At 44.8% G+C, this 20,474-nt stretch overlaps 2 protein-coding genes and 1 long non-coding RNA gene across 6 annotated transcripts; 1 reads left to right on the top strand and 2 right to left on the bottom strand.

Annotated features, from left to right (window-relative positions):
* Window positions 1–423: 423 nt before the first annotated feature.
* Window positions 424–2,748, top strand: LOC125531007 (cyclin-P4-1). Its single transcript, XM_048695408.2, has 2 exons — window positions 424–897; window positions 2,126–2,748. The coding sequence occupies exons 1-2, from the start codon at window positions 521–523 to the stop codon at window positions 2,385–2,387; spliced, it is 639 nt and encodes a 212-aa protein (XP_048551365.1). The 5' UTR covers window positions 424–520; the 3' UTR covers window positions 2,388–2,748.
* A 4,011-nt stretch (window positions 2,749–6,759) lies between these two features.
* LOC147965602 (uncharacterized) lies at window positions 6,760–13,855 on the bottom strand. Of its 4 annotated transcripts, none has more exons than XR_015608453.1 (8): window positions 13,463–13,855; window positions 13,141–13,299; window positions 12,328–12,468; window positions 11,668–11,844; window positions 10,959–11,117; window positions 9,669–9,754; window positions 7,773–8,883; window positions 6,764–7,166 (listed from the first exon to the last, which is right to left on the bottom strand). It is a non-coding gene; the product is annotated as an uncharacterized LOC147965602 (long non-coding RNA). The 4 variants fall into 4 exon arrangements; XR_015608452.1 differs by having other exon boundaries at window positions 6,802–7,166; window positions 7,773–7,863; window positions 8,677–8,883; window positions 13,141–13,840; XR_015608450.1 differs by having other exon boundaries at window positions 6,760–7,166; window positions 13,141–13,796.
* A 5,312-nt stretch (window positions 13,856–19,167) lies between these two features.
* On the bottom strand, window positions 19,168–20,021 carry LOC125531008 (uncharacterized). Its single transcript, XM_048695410.2, has one exon. It carries the CDS (start codon window positions 19,960–19,962, stop codon window positions 19,432–19,434), a length of 531 nt encoding a protein of 176 aa, XP_048551367.2. The 5' UTR covers window positions 19,963–20,021; the 3' UTR covers window positions 19,168–19,431.
* Between the last annotated feature and the right edge of the window lie 453 nt (window positions 20,022–20,474).

The raw sequence follows: 20,474 nt of genomic DNA, 5'->3' as shown, positions 1-20,474 counted from the left end.
GATGCTTTCTGATACTATTTTCTTTAACACAGTACAAACGCAAGCAACTGGCATATCATTTTGAAATTTAAAAAGTTATCATAGACATCCTGAAATAAATCCAAAAATAAATGCGAGCAGTAGGACTTGAACCCTGATGGGCTAAGGATAAACAGTCCCTCTAACCATCCAATTACCGGTTGGTTCGCGCTTTCTAATACTATTCAATATGTCAAAAAAAATGTCTTATATTTTGATTCAGACGGAGTACTACTACCTAACTTCTATCCACTAAAGTACGCTTAACCCTAACGGTTTTCCATGGCGCAAATCTCCAATGAAAGTTCTCCCCTTCCTTTTCTGTACCTACATGAGCATATCCCATCTCCCAACACTGGAGTACCAGATTAACTAACAGAAAAAATAAATTAACCGCCTTCCTTCTCCATCCCCTCTCCGTCCTACATAACGGACCCCGTGCATTTTCTCCCCACCTGTTCTCCATCGACCCCAAGGAGTTCGACACGTGCACCGCCTCCGTATGCCAGAGGCCATGGCCGAGGCCGGGGAGCTGGTGGTGAGCAGCGCCCAGCAGGACGACATGCTGCGGGTGGTGGCCGCCCTGGCCGGCATCCTGGAGCGCGTCGCGGAGCGCAACGACGCGGTGGCCACGCCCGGGGAGGCGGCGCCGGCGTCGGCGTTCCGGGCGACGACCAAGCCGGGCATCTCGGTGCGCGCGTACGTGGCGCGCATCGCGCGGTTCGCCGGGTGCAGCCCCGCGTGCTACGTCGTCGCCTACATCTACCTCGACCGGCTGCTGCAGCGCGCCCGCGGCTTCGCCCTCGCCGTGGACTCCTACAGCGTGCACCGTCTCCTCATCACGACCGTGCTCGCCGCCGTCAAGTTCATGGATGACGTGTGAGTTCCCCTTAATGCTAAATTAATCCAACAGCTCAACCAGTTAATTTGTACTGTACCTCTGTACATGATCATCTTCGTCTTGGTGGCGTGATTCGAATTATGCCAATTAGCTCGCTTTGCACTTAACTCAATAGTCACCGTGTTGTTGGCAATCGTCATGCTCTACTTGGTTAACAATCTCACAACACCAATATTCAGACCTCTGGATGGTAATACTGCCGAGGGATGCATTACTTGGAGTTGGACCACCTGAATTTTGGTTCTCTGTTCTTTGGATTTAGCTTGCTGGTTCGAACACCTGAGATTCTTGTGCCAAGAGTAGCGAGCTGTGACAAAGTGCTTTGCTCTTCTTCTACTCTGACAACTAGGAATAGGTTGAGACTTGGGAGTGCCTTCGAAGTAACTCCAGCATCATTCCACTTGCATTTCCAGAATTGTGCTGCCATTTGCTTTGGACATAGCATTATCAGCTCCTAGCTAGTAACTGTCGGTGCAGACTGCAGGCATAGATAGTTAAGGTTTTTCTTCCGGTCAGTTCAGTTCAGACCTCAATTCACAAAATATCAGTAGTAGTAGTAATCATTGGCACATGTGCAGTCCTGTGCTAATAATGCACCGGAGAGGGCAATCAGTGGGTAGGTGCCTACATTTAACTACGGTGTCAAGCTAGGATTTGCACTAGGCACTGTGTACACTGTACACAGAGTGATTTGTCCTTGCGAATTAAAGCAGGCGGTATACGGCAAAGTTATGCCTGTGGAGTGAGCGGAGCAGAAAAGACGTAGTATGTGGTGGCTGCTCCTTCCACCAAACCACACGCATCAAGCGTGGACCCGAGGACATGGACTAGAACCCGGCCCTGCCCACTCGCCTTTTTGTTAGGAACTTAATCCAGTGCCAGTTGTGGCGGATCGCGACTGGTAACTTGCCATCTCTGCTGATGCTTGCTGCTCAATTTCCCCCCAGAGTCTTCGCTGAGATTGATATACTTAATTGGCCCAACTTGGCATCCTTAAAAGAAACGTTTTGGACTTTCGTGCCTAGTTGGTAATTCTGGTTGTGCTTTGTTGGGCTGCTTGATTGATCCTTTTGACTGCAAAACTCTAACACCATCCTCCCTGTAAAAAAAACAGTTGAATGAGTTGAACAAATTGTATGAAAAAATAATGGAAGTACAGTGACACGGTGTTCCCCTCTTGAAAGGCCTGTGTTTCCCTGTATGCAGATGCTACAACAACGCCTACTTTGCCAAGGTCGGGGGCATCAGCCTGGTCGAGATGAACTACCTGGAGGTCGACTTCCTGTTCGGCGTCGGGTTCGACCTCAACGTCACGCCGGAGACATTCGGCCACTACTGCGCCGTGCTCCAGTCCGAGATGCTCTGCGCGGAGGCTGCTTCTGCGCCGCCGAGGCTGCAGCACTGCTGCCTCTCTGAATCCGAGGACGATGCCGCCAGCTGCGGCAGCCAGCAGCAGCTGGCGGCATGAAGCCGCCGGCCGGCCAGCACCGCGCTTGGAAGCAAGTTGGCATCACATGGCCGGTTGCATGATGCATGCATTTCTGTTAGTCTGTGTGTTTAAATTTGTAGTGCTAGTTAGCTAGCTAGGTGGTCGTCGCCTTCCTACATGCCTTGCTGCATGATGCTTGCAACAATGCTTTCACGTAGTGCACTCGTCCTTAGTTTTCGTTTGTTGTGGTGGTGTATGTAGGTAAGTGAAACACTAGCGTGCTCCGCTTTGTCGGATTTTCTCTTGTGAAACAGATTGTACAGTCTTGAACCTGTTGGTAACTTTAGCATTCCATATGTATATATTTTCACATTGGGTTATAGTGATACTGATGCCAGAAGTGAATCGCAGCAGTGAGGCGTTTTCATTCAATCGATATATCAAGACAATATAGTTGCAGTGTGTGAGTGGCTGGCCTCTGCATGATATGATGCACATGGTCAACACGTCCAACACAATCAAACAGAAAAGTCCAGCCTAAGATGAGATAGGTACTATCCGGAGATTACAATGTCATTCATAGTGGGAGAAACCCTATTTATGGCTCCTTTGATACAAAGAAATTTCATAGGATTTTTACAGGATTTGGATCCTTAGGATTTTTTTCTGTGTTGCTCGTTTCATTTGTAGTAGGATTGAAATCCTTAGGATTTTCTTCATTGGATTCATTTGTACTACACTAGCAAGATGCCCGTGCGTTGCACGGAACATCAAGATGTATTTGTATGAGTAGTTTATTTTGTGAGAGAAAAGAATGAACGAGGGAAGACCTTATTTGCAAATGTGGAGAGGGGTGTGGGTATCTTTTTGCAAAATTGTCATAGTTTCCTTCCTATCCGTAAGATATAAATCAGGCGGCCTATATTACAGGATGGCAGGCACACCATCATCACCAACTCTGTTTTTTTATAAGAATAGAGATTTTGAAGAAAACTTTCTATCCACTCAAACTTCTTTGTAGAATTCCTTTGTTTTTCCTGTGCTATTAAACACTTCTTCAAATCCTATAGGAAAAATGTAGGAATAGAGAAGAAAAAGGAGGAGGAGGAGAAGAAGAAGAAGAAGAAGAAGAAGAAGAAGAAGAAGAATGATGATGAGAAGAAGAAGAAGGAAAGTTGCCATCCTCGCGCCACTAAACTTGACACCAAAACATCCGGAGATTCCTTCATCATCATCATCTTCTCCTCCTCCTCCTCCTCCTTCTTCTTCTCCTTCTTCTTCTTCTTCCGCCTCTTCTCCTCCTCCTCCTCCTCCTCGTCTTCTCTGTCTCCTCCTCCTCCTCCTCCTCCTCCTCCTCGACATCAAAAACATCTGGATATGCCTTCTTCTCCTCCTCCTCCTCCTCCTCCTCAAAAACGACAGGAGGAGGAGGAGAAGAAGAGGACGATGTGGTGGTGGTGGTGAAGAAGAAGAAGAAGAAGAAGAAGGCATCTTCGGACGTTTTTGATGTCAAGTTTAGTGACGCGAAGATGGCAACTTCATTTGTGAAGCATGACAACTTTCTTTTTCGGATGGCAAGGTTTAGTTTTTTTATTTGTTTTTCTTTCCGGATGGCAACTTTAGTTGTAAAAAATGTCAGGGTCGGATTATTTCGTGTCACACGTATGACACTTATCATTTGGGTAGTTTACTTTTTTTACCTAAATGAATCATTATCCAACAGGGGATCTGTTGTTGTTTTTACATATTTGCTTCTTGTTTTGGTAAACGTAAGCACAACAGTACCCTATATCGCAGTCCATTTCCGATCCATTTCACTCTAAATTTTTTTTGAGAACACAATACAGACGCGGGTGCTCATTTATAGCATACACTCATTTATATGAACACACGCGCAGACCCTATTCCTATAAGCACCCTGAGAGACTGAGCTATCATATCATCTTAAGATTGACGAAGTCACCACAGGCGCCTTGTAATCGACGTGAACATCTCCTTGTAATGAATTCGCATTGCCGGATATTCTGAAAATAAAACCAAGAATAATGCGAGCACTAGAATTTGAACACTGATGGGTCAGGGTCCTCCTAACCATCCAATCACAGGTTGGTTGGAATTTTCACTCCTACTAATAGAATGCCCGTGCGTTGCCACATGCTTTTCAAATATTTTAGGGAGTTATGTAAACAATTATTATGTACAATTTCACATGTGGAGAAAAGATAGTACAATCACAATCGTATAAGAGTTAAAACCACTCCCCTTGCAACGTAAATTGATAAAAAAAAGGCAATTTGACAATGAATACAATATAGAATGATGATCCAATTAAAAATTGGTTACAAATTAAGATCTATTTGATGCTCTAAGAAATTATTGCACAATATATGAAATGTTGACTTTATTCATTGGCACAATATTTGAGCAAGTATAATAAAAATGTCTTCCTCAACTCATACGTGTCATGCACAAGCAATATATGCAGTTGGCACGAATAATTCACGTCGAAGGTCTTAAAATGTACTCCCTCCGTCCCAAAATTCTTGTCTTAGATTAGTCTAAATACGGATGTATCTAATACCAAAATGTGACTTGATACATCCGTATTTAGACAAATCTAAGACAAAATTTTTGGGACGGAGGGAGTATAACAGAGAATACTCGTCGTACAAATTGGGTTTACTAATTCTTTACCATTCCACGTGAGCATAAAAAAGGAGCCAGACAAATCTCTCCAATTTTGTAAATTAATGTTATCTCGAATATACTGATAATACAAATAAAATGTATTAGTATGGTCCCAATGCATGGAAATTCGAAAGGAGTGCCTAAGCGAACTAAAAAGAAATTTATGTTTTAGTCAAACTCGCTTGCCGCTGTTCTTTCTCCAAATGTTTTCCTTCTTTCTTCATCCGTTGATCCAACCACCTCCACTACACCCCACCTGAGAGTATCTACATCAGGAGCACCCCAAACCGCCCTATAAGACTGGTTGCATGGCTCAGTCACTAACGGGTCAAAAAAAATGACGCTGACCGATGCCTCATAACAACCCTATATGCCTGGCAGTCCCGCATCCATCATATCCAACCCAAATCTGGGAAAAATATAGGGAGGCCTGGGCGCACCCAGACGTGTACACCACATCAGCCCAGTCCACATTGGCCCACACCGACTCCACTCCGTCCCACTAAAATCCCCTCCCGGAACAAATCCTAGTTTCACTTCACTTTCGATCCACACTCCATTGATTCCCCTCCAGCCCATGTCCATCCCGTTGTCCTTCCTAATGTCGAGCATCGGCGGTATTGGAGGCGACAGATCTGCCAAAGAGGACGACTGGGAACGCCTTCATTTGCGAGACGGAGGGCGACATGGGCGGCAGCTCGGGCTCAACTCCACCACCTGTTACCCGCCATTTTAGCGTGGATGCCAGCACGGGCCCGTTCGGCACCGCGCAGAGCTTCACGCGCTCATCCAGCTCCGCGCCATTGGACCGCCGCCCTCCTAATCCTCATCTCCATAGCTCCTAAAGGTTATCAGTGGGTGCTCGTTCTCGCCCCACCGGCGACACGCACGCGGATGTCCGAAAAAGAGGCACCAGCAGCCTGCCGCGAGAGGCAACGTGCAAGGGAGAGGCCGCCGGCATAGGAGGCGGTCGCATAGTCCTCTCGATGTCGTCGTCGATTGTCAGTGATGACCGATGAAGAGTAGCTCCTCACAGATATCTAGAAACAGCTCCCTGCTGACGGCAGAGATAGACGCCCGCCGGATCCATCGAAAGAACGGAAAGGCCCTCCGCCTCGAGCTCGAGCAGTCGGTGTGCGAGGCGAAGAAGAGGGCGGCAGCGGATGCGAAAGCGGCGAAGCTCGTGAGGCAGAAAAACCGCGTCGTTCGAAGGATGGTTGGCTAGATTGACTCCCCCAATATCATCGACGGCTGCGAGGCCCCCCTCTCCTACCACGGACTACATTGACGGCTACATCCGTAGCAACGAGGAAGTGGCAAAGAAATGTGTCCTTCTCTTCTACTTTGTTACAATTTTTAGTAACATTTGTTTAGAACTATGTTCATCGGCTAACTGTGGTGCTCTTTTGATCTATGTTAGATTATGTGGAGATCTATGTCCCGATTATGTAGATTTATATGTCTGTTTGTTTCGTTGATGGTCAAAGTAGTTTGTTTCATGTTGCATGCATAGTATGGATTTGGGGTATCATATATGAAGATTGAGGCTATGGACGCGACGATTCGAGGGGTGACCTGTCATTGTCCAGGACACGCCCATGGACGTATAGCGTGCCTAATTTGATGACCCCTGCAACCCATAGTTGAACCCACCAACCCCCTGCATTGCTTCTCCTCCACTCGGCATTTCCAGACTCTTCTTGATAAATGTTGATCCCGTTAATCATTGATGGTTTTAATTGAAGAGCTAAAGATGCAAAGTTCACGAACTAATCTTTCCTCAAGATGTCTTGAACCAAGTATCGAGAGCACTCATAATTGTAAATGTATGTTATACTATATCAATGCCAACATCGTCCTTCAGAACATTGGGAAGAACAAAATACATATTTGATCCTTTTAGAAGAAATGAAAAAGATTACAAAATATATGTCCCATGTAGTCAAGAACTGCAAATTTTGAATAAGCTTGTGCTTGTACTCATCTTTCACTGCTATATGATGAGCCATAATAACTAACCATCCTCCATCACCTCTTGCAAATCTCTGAACCTCCCATCCTTGATGCGCTAAACTGACTTTCAACATGACCAGTTCTGTCCCTCACCACCCTGCTCAGATGAAATGGAGACTGAAAAGAACACGATATAAGTACATCAAGCAATCAGATGAGGCTATTGACAATCCATAAATCCCGAGTCCTACTGGTGGTATACATGAATAACCAAATGCCATTTACAATTATCCTGAAGGTGGCTAAATAGAAGGGTTACTGCTGGTACTAATTATTCTGTTGTTGGTAGAAAATCCTTTGGGAGTTCATGGATGACTAACACGATGTTGCAATCAATATAGGCTGGCGTATATGGAAAATCAAAGCTAAAAATGACTCATTAAGTTAGGGATACATAAAAAATATTGTAAAAAGTGATAAAAACAAATCTGCAGCAACTCGCGACCCCACGAACTCGTATTCGCAGTGAGCAAGTTAGTGAGGCCACCACGGTAGGCTAGCACCAAGGGACAAGGGCAACAACCGCCTTCCCATCCAACCTACTGATTCTGTTGGCGCTACTTTCATCCTAAGCCCATCAGTACCGCTAGTGTGTTGGCACATACAGAGAAACTATGAATTGAAATTTTCATCCAAAGCATGAAAAATGTTAATGTTCCTCTCCTCTTCCATCCCTCGTGTGAACATACCCAATTCGTGGTTGCCTCACTACATTCAGCGTACCTCTGATGTGCAATGTTGTCTCCTCCAACTCTTAACAAATTCATTGTAGCTCACAACTGGATGGGCCTTGCGGGTTGAAGAAAATCCAAACCTAAATAGAAGCAACAAAATGAGGACAACTTATAAGAAAGGGAAAAGCGAGGAAGCACACACCTACATGCCCAAACAAAATATAAGATGCAACTACACTATGATTTACTCATTAAAGAGAGTTAAAAAAGCACACCAATCAGTTAAAAGAGGCATCATTCCCTGTTCAAGTCTTTAATGTAATTTAGATTCGACAATAATAATGCAAACCTTTACATTGAATTTATGGTATTGAGACAAAATAATATGCACTAATAACTGCTAATTATATCCATATATTGTATTATTAGCATGCAAAAGCAAAATCACTCGACTATACAGAAGCCTCGAGTAACATCCTCCGGGACTGGACCTTCAAAAATGATTACTACACCAACAAACATAAGCATCAAACAGTAAGCTATTCAGTAATAGGATTTTCATACTATAGCGGTGTTGGGGGTGGGAGAGAGAGCTCCAGGAGGCATCCTTTGTGGAGAAATCATTAGAGTGTTGCCCCAGGTTGGCATAATTAGTACTTACACAACTCCTGATAAAGCACACGATAATGTGTAATCCAATCCAATTCATTTCATAATGGGCGGTGGCTCTATCAAGCAATATCGTCCCTGTTCCAGGTGTGCCATAGAGCAGAACGCACATGAATGAGTATAGTAGTTAGGAGGGCATCTCAGGATGGTGATAACCGTATCGTTGCATCCCTGAGCTAACTGCATAATATGGTACTTCAAAGCACATTTTTCTTGAAACTTCCCAGGCGGCTTAATACTAACACGAAGAAATAGTTACAGATAAAGCAGAGGCGTAAATTCACCTTCTCCGCGATGATCCTTCACCATAAAAGGTTCAGTTTTTACTTCCCGGACTCTAGCACCATTAAAAACATTTCTTGAACCTAGGTACTATGACAATCGCATACATGTAGCAGAGAGGTATATTCTCAATGATCAGTACCAATGCTCCTATGAAACACCATATAAACTTGACTATCTTTTGTACGGAAGATTCAGACACTTGAAATCTGAAAAGAAAAGTAGTGTAGTCCAGAAAAGAAAGGCACTGAAATGTACATCTATATATGATATATAGAGAACTCAAAAATAGTAAATTACTGCATGGTTGGTTGCAGGAGGTTGATATTTTCCTCACTATACTCTAAATAGAGAAATAGGCGGCAGTGCGATTAAAAAGACAATATATCAAGTCACCAGTACAACATGGACATGATTTTTTTAGTTGTTCCAACTAACAAAAAATGAGCTTCTTGAATAGGTGAAGAATTTATGACAGAAAAGGAGATAAGGACAAAGCAAACTGGAATGAGCCTTGATTAGGCAGAAGGAAACCCCAAACAGAGTTGCTACAATCTGAAAAGGCTCTAGGTTGGCACAATCCTATTTAGATACCGGGACCAACTTGCGAGGATTCACCTATCTGGATATATATCGCATAAAACATTAACTACATGATTATTTTCCCATGAAGTTCTGTACACAGCTTACAATAAAATAGCTTGGTTCATCTACACTAATTTTTGCTCAGGTCGATGGCGGCATGTGACAGAATGGTACACGTAGCCTAAGCAAGAGGATTGAGAAATCCAAAGTGGAAGGCAATACACCAACCATCAATCAACCAAGAATAGTCAAAAAATTAAGAGCATGTGCCATACTCATACCAAATGGAGAAAGATTCAAATGAGAAAATGTTTTTCCATGAAGGAACAAAATTAAGACAACATGAATGGATAAAGTAAGAGGATTGGTCCTTTGTAAAGAAGAACTGGGAAGGAAGTACAAATCTAACCTTGGAATGAGGATTGATTATTCTTGTCTATCATCCCAACAAAGCATTTTCTCAAAGCTTTCTCTGCAATGTAGCGTGCTAGCACTCTACAATGCAAAAAAAATCATGAATATATTAGTATGTCAATGTGAATAAGATAAATAATATGAAGTCATGTATATGCATTAGATACTTGCTAGTGCCTGTGCCACCATCACCAGAATCCTTTAGTTAGGTTCAGAATATTTACTTTGAGTTGTAGCAGTCATCATCTATGCATAACCCAGTTTTAGGGGAAATACTTAAGAATGATGAGGAAATATATATATATATATATATATATATATATATATATATATATATATATATATAAGTAGCTCACATTTTAAAGCAGGTAGGCACACCTATTCCACAGCGGTTTAGTTTTAGGGAGCTTGTAAAACTAAAAGACATAAACTATTTTAAACATGTACTGTCTTTGGGAAGCTTTAGGAATGTAGTGTATTAAGTAAGAGGCAAGAGTTGTGGATGTTTGAAAAGTAACCCCTGAAAAAAATATGTGTCTAAAAAGATAGGAAATCAAGGTGCTCATGTTACCTTTTGAAGGTAGAAAATCACATGTAAAGCAAGAAGTGAGATATAAGGGATCATATGCATTGATGCTTTTTTTATAGGGTGCACTACTAAAATACTATGGTATAGTGTGTACGCAAGTAATGGGCATAAACAATTGATACATGTAGATTATTATGTTAGAAGTATTTAGTATAATCAACCCACACAAAGTTACTGTTTTCTATCTAGTATAATGTCATACATGGAAACATGAAACTGGTATGGCTACAATCATTTAGACCTCTCTCTCTCCCTCTCCATGGCCCCTGATCTCTTTCTCATCATTGCTGATACAACATAAAGAGAAAAGAGAGACTAAAACACATGAGAGCTAGAGGATATACATTTTATCTACATTTTAAATATGTATAGAGAAGTAACTGTGGATGTCAATGTTAATGCAACAAGGAATCTAATGGTTTTCCAATGCATATAAGTAGCCTGATCAACATAGTCTCTGAATATATATATGTAACTCATTTTATTGATTAGAGTAGCCATTGTATCAGGCAGTTTTGGATCTTCTAAATCTCAAGCAAAAAGATTGAAAACCAACTATTTCCTAAAATTACATATCAAAGAATATCCTATTTCAAATATAGATACAGTAACATGCCAAAGCAAGCAAATTTAATAAATATGGGAGATTATTTATTTCCACAAGCTGAATCGAGCTCTCGACCAGCATTTTCTTACCATATAAGGAAGCTCATGTCTAGAGCCGCGGAAGTGCAAACGTCCAAAGATATAATATTGCGCAAAAGCGGCTAGGCAAGCTTTCATGGAGTACTCGGCGTTTCAGTTGTTCAGAGATGAGACATCCAAATCTGGACATCGCGTCAGTATTATCTCAGCCTGCATAAAATGAATTAAAATGTATGAGAAAGATAAAATATTCCTGAGTTTTAGGAAGCTAAGAACCAATTAATATATTTTTAGGCAAGAAAGAAGTGTATAAAATTAGAATAACAGGGTGTAGTACAATCTCAATAAATAATTTAAGCTAGGAAAAAAAGAGTACATAATTCAGTCTGGTATTTTTATTTCCATTCACAATTCATTGACATCAATTTATCTTCTCTCTTCCTTTGTGCGAGACTGCAGCTACATATTTAAGTCACATATGTACATGAGCTTTTTTACGCACATAACTAAACTAAGATCATGCTTTCGCTTTTAAATCCTGATTGGATGCTAGCATTTATTCCATGGCTCCAACATCAGTTAACCAGAAGGTTTGATACAATACAATCCATCATCGCTGCAGCAGCCGATACAATCAATTGATAATGTAAAATGGATGGATCAAGCACAAAAAGGCCATGAAAGTACACACATGCATAGATTCACCACCATTTGGAGAAGAAAAATTCATCCACCACTCTCTGGAAAATTCCTTACTTACCGCGGCTTAGTGGTGACGAACACTTCCGGCCTTGGACATCCTCCAACTCAGATGTGACAAAAGACCGGCTCATTGTGGAACCGTCGCTCCCAATAGCACAGGAGCTTCTGCGACTCCATCCCCCTCCTGTAGAGTCGTTGTTCTTGAGCGGGCCCAAGTTGGCGGCAGCCCCATCACCTAAACAAATTGAACTGTTAATGATCCAAATCATAGGTACCAATAGTAACTCAAAATGGCAGTAACGAACGCACTGGTGAATCTGAAGCCATTGAAAGAAATTAGTGAAATTCAAAAGAATAAATCTGGGACATCTCTCTGAAGTATCTTAGTATGATCCAGAATGTTTGAGAACAAAAACAATGTTGAAATGGAAATTACCCCAAATCTGCAGGTACATGTTGCTAACAACAAATTGCATGACTTATAAAATACATCAATTATGTCACAAGCTATCAGGACTTCCGAATCATAATGAGTTTCACATTTAGTGTACATGAAGAGTCCAACCAATTAATATATGATCTAGAAAAGTATACATGCACATTAACTTCAGTACTCTCAATCAAACTAAGCAATTGACTTCACAAACATGGGATTATAGAGAACACGGCAATAATAAAGAATGTTTCGGGTTTAAAAATAAGGATGATCAGGACTAACCTGCGTAAACACGTTTTAGAATGTGTCTTAGTGTCTGAGTATATTCATCTTTGGACATCTCCTTGATAGTTTCCAAATTTCCCGTGCATCGCCTAGACAGAGCTTGGGGGAGGCTCTCTTCCTCTCATATGCATCTCTTTCCTGATGAAATTATGAAAGCATATGATAAAACAATGTTAAGAAAATAAAACATTTGCAGACGTCTTTTGTGCAAGTATCTCAACTGTAACTAAGGGTGAGTTGGAAACAACATGTCTCTTACCTTGTTGTCAGGGATAGCTAGCGCCTAGTAAACAAAAATGATTTCAGTTGGAAAACATAATTTCTGGGGAAGTAGCATGATATTTGCAACCAGTCTGATTTGCTTCTATGTATTTTATTGAAGAAGAAAATCTACACCAGCACCAACCAGAACGTGGGAACGAAAAAGAAAACGCAAAACTGTGTTGGTCATTGCCATAGCTGCAAGTCAATGAATTCTAAGATATTCTCCAACTCAAGAGGTACACCACCGTACATGCAATGCAAGCTACAATCATTATCATCTCTGAATGATCTTAATTCACAAAAGGAGTCTATTCACCATTAGTCAGTAGAAAGGAGATACAAGTCTTATGCGTAAGTAACATGATGGAAAATTAGATGCCAACCATTTATGTGATATTCAAACTTACTATATATTCCAAATTGCAAAAGAAAAAACTTTAGACAAAAGCCTGCACGATTACCGTCTAGATCTCATATAAGAATTTATTCAGAAGCCTAGAGCGGTGATTATTGAATAGTACTAATGCTAGTGTAGAGAGTATTAACTTGTTGTGAAAAGCGGAAGAGGATATGGCCAAGAGTTTGTTGCGCCCAAAGGGTATGGCATCCTTCCGTGGCCGACAGCGACGTGCAGCGCCCTGGATCCACCATCCATAGCGACCTCCTTGACGCGACAGTTCCCACCGTCCAGCGCGCGCTCAATGCCTGGGAAAAAAAATCCCGCCCAAATCAGGATCTAGCGCAAAAAAAACAGACTCCCAAATCAGAGGCATGCAGGGCAAAATCCATGATGCGGCCGTGGCGGCACCAATCTCTGCCGGGGAAGAAAAGAACGGCGCAATCGCTTAAGAAGGGCCAGCCGCTTGACCCGATGCCTGCGAGGTCGTCGCTTTCCTCGACGCGACCCTCCATGCGATTAACGCGACCATGCCCTGCTGCGGCGTCCGTGGGAATCCGCCATGGTCGGGAGCCAACGGTGGCGCCGCGTACTCGAGGGGATCGAGAGGACGGCGGCGGCGACGGGAGGGGATCGAGAGGAACGGCGTTCCTCCTGCGGGGTGGTTTTCTTGGGGTGCGTGCGTGGGGTGAGGAGGTGACGAAAAAACCCAGCGAAAAAACGGACGAAAAAAAATCGTCTTTGATGGAACGAAAATTGACCGGCGGAGACTATCAACTGCTTCATTAGAAGTAGAGATTGGTTGATATGTATCGGTCTACAATATCGTGGAAGAGATCTCTTCCTTAGTCCCGTAAGCTTAGCAGCCACAACCGACAATTCACGGATCTGACTAAGCAGCACTCCAAGCCTCCAATGATTTTTTTGAATAACTCCTAGCCTCCAATTCCCACGTCAAAAAACCAGCACTGCCACACTCCATAGCTCGTGGCCACACCACCCTGCTGGAAACTATAGACATGGATTTTGCGTCCTCCTCTGTGTCCTTCAGGTACATCGTGGCGGCGGGGTCCCGTCTGACGCTCCCTGGCTCCCGTAGTTCAGCCCCCCTCAATTTTCTTTGACGCCTCAATGTGTGTAGGTATGTTGCTTTGATCTTGACCGTGCGAGCTATGGTGCAGGGCGAGCAGTGAGGCAGGGCTGCACTTTCGATACACTTTTGCGGTCCCGATGGTAGCTTGGAAGGCCCCCATGATGACGTGGCTGCAATCCTACATCATGTTTGTTGTATTGACTGTGGAAGGGTACAAAGTACAGGTGATATACCACGAGATCTAATGTGAATGATTTGTTCGTCTACATCCCTGGTCCTAGTTTATATAGACACCGAGGATACCTAGGGTTTACATAAGGTTGGTTACATAGCGTGCTGAGGAATACTTCTACATCTTGGGGTGCACGCCAAGTATTTAGGCGATTTCTCCTCGAACGTTCTGGATCCGACGAACAAGGCCCACCCGTGACAGGATTGGAGGGATCAACGGCCCAACCCAGAGGACGGGCATTCACCTAGTAAGATTAAAAGCAAATAGAGATAGGTAGTGGTAAAATAGTATGGCAAATAAAAGAGCAAATTGTGTAGAAGAATTTATTAATGGAGAATAGTCTAGGGGCCATATTTTCACTAGTGGCCTCTCTCTCCAAAACAGCAAATAGAATGGTAAATAAATTACAGTTGGGCAATTGAGTGAATTTTATTTAAGACTATGATTATTTATGGCTCAATTTCATATAGGTATTACATCCATGATAAGTACATCGTTATCTAACTACCTCTACTATTAATACTCCACACCAAAAACCAGTATCCAGCATCATCTCAAGGTATTAAGTTTAGAGACCTTTTACGGTGCATCTAGTCTATTTGGGCCGTCCATTTATGTGGTTGAAGGGCCCAGATAAGCCAATACTACAACAGATTTTTGGTAGTATATTCATTAATTAGGGGCATTATAGGCAGTTCACTGTTTATCTATTTGTTTATATCAATCTTTAGGAGGAACTAAACACCGCTGCTTGCCGCGTTCTTGTGTGATGTGGCCTGAGGTGAGCCGTAGTCGAAGTCGATTTCAAGCATATCGCCGTGACATCGCGAGTTCCTGGTTCAAGGCCACACACTAGCTTGGCGTCAATCTCCAGCTTGACCACTGAGCTTGACTTGCCCTGTCGTCTACTCGTCCATCAGCTCGATGAGGCCCAACGCCTTCATACAAAACAGTTCCTCCTTGTTACCGTCATTCATGTCCGGCCTGCCAAAAAGCGTCTCTATGTCAACAGAGAATACCATGAGCCGTGCAGGCTGAAGCTTAGTACGTTGCCGGGGAAGAACGGAATGATAGCGCAGGCCCCGGCTCACATCACAGGTCTCATCAAGGAACGCGTGAACGAAGAGCGACATAAATACACAAAGGTTGAGCGGGTTGATTGAGATCTTCGAGAAACTAGCACGCATGCACATAGAGAGCTAACCTCTCCAGCGACCTGGCTGCTGGATGGATTCTTCCGAAGGACAAGCACGTACGCACTACACATCTGAATCGATTCCGCCGGCCGGAGATGCGAGAGAGACGTACGCGAACCCACTCATCTGATGTGAACACACGCACACCGGCGTCGGATGCGATGGGATTAATCTAATTAATTAGATTATCATCATTAAAGAACAAATCTACCTCTAATAGGGAATTACCAATATATCCTAAAGAAAAAAAAATAACCGATCCATACTGACCGTTGGATCAACTAAATACTACTCACTATTTCAGGTAGTATGATGTACCGTAAAAACTCTCTAAGTTTACAAGAAATAGAGTATCGCAATAAGTAAGATGGCATAATATAGAAAGGAAGAAGTCAATCAATATGACAAAACCCCATCATTTTATGCTTAGTGGCAATAATACAATACGTGTCTTGACCATTATTGTCTATGGGTTAGAGCACCGCAACATTGAACCCACAACAAAATACAACTCCCTAAAAAGATAAACCCGTCAAACTTGGCCAAAGAAGATAGATAGATCGGAGAACATAGAAAGCTATTTAATTATGCAGCAACAAAAACCTCAATATATTCAGTCAATAAGTAATCTGGTCATAAAGTGACAATTCATCATGTCCCAATAAACACAGCACAAAATTACATCGGATTGACCTCGATTAAGAACGAGAATATGGTATTGAACATCCAAAAAGAGAGAGAACCATCTAGCTACTATTATTAACATGTATGTCATGTGGAACTACTCACACGTGGTCATGGAGGCAGCAAGATTGATGAAGACAACTCTGGTAATGGCTTCCCCCTTAGGCAGGGCTCTGGAAAAAGCCTCAAGGTGGGTTTTCCGTGGAACGGTGGCTTGCGGCGGCGATAAATTTCTTCCGAAGGCACGACAAATAGTATTGGTATTTATAGGGAATTATGGCGGAGGAATCAGGTCAAGGCAGTGTCAGGGGGCCCACACGCGTAGGGGCACAACCACCCCCATTGGCCGCGTCGGGCCCCGTGTGGGCCCCTGGCAGCTCCTCTGAAGGTGTCCCGAAGCTTCGTCTTTTCATTGTTGCCCAAAAATCATATTAAATCGGCAATGTATTTTGACCTTCATAGATATTGATTTTCTGCGAAACCAAGAGCAAGTGGAAGACATGAATTGACACTAGGCACTAAATTAATAGGTTAGTCAAAATAATGATATAAATTGTTATAAACATGCATAGAAATGATAGTATAATAGCATAAAACAATCAATAACTATAGATACGTTTGAGACGTATCAACACCTAACAGGCCACAACCCTCCTGACTGGGCTGCCGTTGTGGGAGAAGCTGCCGATGGAGCCGAACGCTCCTGGGATCGCTACCTGAAGCTAGAAGCGAGGAGAAGTTGAATATGTGGAGTTTTGTAAAGCCGGAGAGGATTTGAACACGCCGTAAAAAATACTCTGGGACTCTCAATGTGTGAAACGTGATTCCACGAAATTACCTCATGAACAACCATAATCAACACACACCTAGCTGCAGCCTCCAGAAAATATCCTAAGGTTTTTCACCCTCCCGCCGGTTCCAGGCCGGTCTGCCTTGTCTCTAGTTGTCCTAGGGCCATGAGGTGTGGTGGATCCCGACAATTACCGATGGGAGGGCTTGGTTTTTAGATGTTTTTCCTGAGTTTTGTTAGGCTTTGTGTCCGGTTCAGGAAGGGGAGATGGTGGCAGCTCTCTGAAGTTGGAATCAGGTCCTCCCTGCCTAGCCCCCGTCCGGTGGTGCATCTAGCATCGTCGGAGAGCGTGCGGAGATATGTCTTCGAAGGATCTTGCGCGTTTCGGTCGGTGGTTGTCTTTTGTGGATCTACTCGGATCCGGTGTTCGTTTGTCTATGTTCTTATGTCTTTAAGTTGGATCCTTCCGATCTATGCATCTCTTCATAAACACTTGTTGTTGTTCCGGACAACTTTTTGACTGACTACTACAACAAGTTTTGCGCGGCTCCAGCGAGGGATGGGCGATAACGGCGGCGCGCCTTTGGCTCGGTTCAGTGCTTGTACTCATCACGAGGTGGTGTACGGATCTGGATGTAATTTTTTATTATTTTTTGTATTCATTGTACTGTGATGATTGAAAATGAATAGATTGAAAGATTTCTCGCTAAGAGCATCTACAGTTAAAATTACCAAATCTGGCGCCCTATACGTTTGTGGACATGCCCGAGTGCGTCCGCGGACAATGACCGGTCAGACCTCAAATTCTTGCTCTTACCCGTGTACCTTATATCTGGCACCCTAAATGCATACTATCCATGCAACGTGAAACTAGTGTACATAGATCATCAACGAAACAGAGGAACTTTCAAACAACACACATAAAAATCAACAACAAACGGACACCGAAATGCACATAATCCACTTTACATCATCCACAATATTACCACAGTTCATTGCTAGACAGGTTCTAAAGTAAAACAACTAAAAACGAAAATATAAAACGGATAGGCAGAGCTTCTTCACCACTTCCTGGCTGACCCTTTGCCATTCTGGTTGCCGATTTAGTTGTAGGCATTTGCGGCAGCTGGTGGATCGCCAGAACCGAAGTCGTGGTCGTCGTTGTCGGTGCTAAAGTCTCGGTCGTCGTCGGAGGAGGAATCATAGATGACGACGGGGCCCTTCCTCCGCCGGACGGCCCGATCCTGTTGTCGCTTCAGCTCGGCCACCCTCGCCACATCCGCCGCTGTCTCCGCCGCCCTCGCGCTTGGACTGCTCAGTGGCTAGCCAGAACACCTTGGCGTTCTTTCTTCGGAGCTGGCGAGCACCCATCTTCGCTGTCGTAAGTGATCGATGGTAGACCCAAGCAAGGAGCCGCTCCTCCTCGTCGGGCACCATTGGCAACCCACGACGGCGGCAAACGGATTGCTCCGCCGCCTCCCTCTCCCTTGCCTGCTGCCCCTCGCGACGCGCGCGTCTGCGAAGCCAGCGGAATGGGCACTAGAACCTAACGCTGCCCTTGCGGAGCAGTGGCAGACGGGGGAGGTGGACGACGAAGGGGCAGCGTGGATTGACCAGCCCTCGAGGAGCTGCGCGCGGCCGGAAGGGGCCCACTCCGGCGTCTGTGCTGCGTCAGCGGGCAAGCGGGGACGAAGCAGATCCGGAGCTGCCCCCCTCCCTCCCTCGTGTCCACCCACGACCGCTCCAGCGCAATGCGGAGGGCCAGTTCCTCGTCGACATCGATGGCGTCGTCGTTGGAGTGGTTGTCGGAGCTTGGCATGCTCACCGGAGCCATCAGATTAAATCAAAATAGGAGAAACTAGAGAAGGGGCGAAGAAGAGACAGAGCTTAAGTGAAGTAAAGTGAACTAGAATTTTTGAATTGGGATATTTTATGAGGACAACCGTGGGTTATGCTGACATGGCAAACCCATCCGGTCGCACTCGGGGTCACCTCATATCCGCCTACATCTTTGCAGGTTATGAGGCCGATTTGAGGTGCTCGGATAGGTTGTTTTTTAGATCGAACGGTGATCGATCCGCCCGTCCAGACGATTTAAGGCTGTTCGAGGCGCCCGCTCTAAGCACCTTTACTTAACCTCGTCGAGTCGTCGATTATATTGTGCGATTGGCATCAGGCAGAGAAAAAAACGAAGCGAAGTGATATATACATGCATCAGCACATCGACCCCTGATACGGATCGGGTCGAGACTGAGAGAACATGCAACAATCATATACACCATTCATAGGGTTCAACCGTACAAGTACACCATACAACCGTACAAGTACACCATCGTCTATAGATATATAGACTGCTTTAGCTATATTAGCATTATGATTTCTGCCATGACGTATACTGATCGCATCTCTGCATGGCTTAAGAGTGTAATAACGACGCAGGCGGCTTCAGTTTTTACCGCCACCGTCCTGCTTCTTCTCCGTCCCTCCACCGCGGAATCCACCGCGCTTGTTCCAGCCAGCGCCACCATCTTCGCCGCCAAACGCGCCTTCCCCATTATAACCACCAGCACCGTTGCCACCATAGCCACCGGGATGTCCTCCGTATCCCCGATCGCGTGGACCAAACGTTCTTCCGCTTCCTCCGCCACCGCCTCTCCCACTGCCACCACCTTCGGCCCCGCCGCCTGCATCACCGCTGCCACCGTAACCGTAACCGGAGCCCTTTCCACCAGGCCCAGCAGACCATCCCCACTCGTACTTCCAGGTGGAACCGTCAGGGTTGGACCCCTGGGCGGACCCCGAGTCGCCGGTCCACCCAGGCGGAACCGGCGGCACAGTCTTCCCCGGCGACGCCAGCCCGTCCTTCTCGCCGTCGGCCTCGGCGCCCGCGCACTGCACCAACGCAGGCGCAAAGAGGAGGAACGCGAGCGCGAGCCCCGCCAGCTGCGCTTGCCATTGCTTACGGCCGCACTCCATGGTATCTTCCTTGAGCTCTCCACTGTCTGGGTTCGTCCTGTGTTGTGCTTGCAGTGGATGCCCCGTGCCCTATTTATAGCGCTTGATCATTGGGCTGGTGGTCCGGAGCAATCGATCACGCACTACCGTCCCATTCCTGGGAGGATTTACCCTCTTCGCTGCGGATTTTTGTGCCGACTTACTAAAGTCTCTGAGAAAAGCAGCTTATATCGCCGGGCGTCATGTGCTCGCGCCGCACTGGATTGCACGAAAAGAAAATGCGAGCTGTTATTGGTTAATCTTGTTCCTATGCCGAGAGTCCCGTGACTGAAGAATCTGGTAGCTGCCGGAGCTGGGCAAATTCTGATGCCACGGCTTGACCATGTCCATCCGTTCCCACCTACAAAGATCGTCGGTTAGCAAGATTGCCATGGCACGGAAATATCTGGGCACATCGCGCGCCCGTGAGCATACAGAGTGCCGGTAAAAGGAAAGGGAGAAAACGATATGGAATTGAACACGGGTGCAGTCCA

Source organism: Triticum urartu, chromosome 6A (assembly GCF_056163025.1).
Source record: "Triticum urartu cultivar PI428250 chromosome 6A, HENAU_Tu73, whole genome shotgun sequence".
In the NCBI taxonomy this organism is placed as follows: domain Eukaryota; kingdom Viridiplantae; phylum Streptophyta; class Magnoliopsida; order Poales; family Poaceae; genus Triticum; species Triticum urartu.
This window is presented reverse-complemented; position numbering and strand designations above follow the sequence as displayed.

What these genes read in the sequence shown, in the direction of transcription:
- LOC125531008 (XM_048695410.2), bottom strand. Translation starts at nt 19,962, where the DNA reads ATGGAGTGCGGCCGTAAGCAATGGCAAGCGCAGCTGGCGGGGCTCGCG.
- LOC125531007 (XM_048695408.2), top strand. Translation starts at nt 521, where the DNA reads ATGCCAGAGGCCATGGCCGAGGCCGGGGAGCTGGTGGTGAGCAGCGCC. An exon ending in GTCAAGTTCATGGATGACGT is followed by an intron (nt 898 to 2,125) that starts GTGAGTTCCCCT and finishes CCCTGTATGCAG; the next exon opens with ATGCTACAACAACGCCTACT.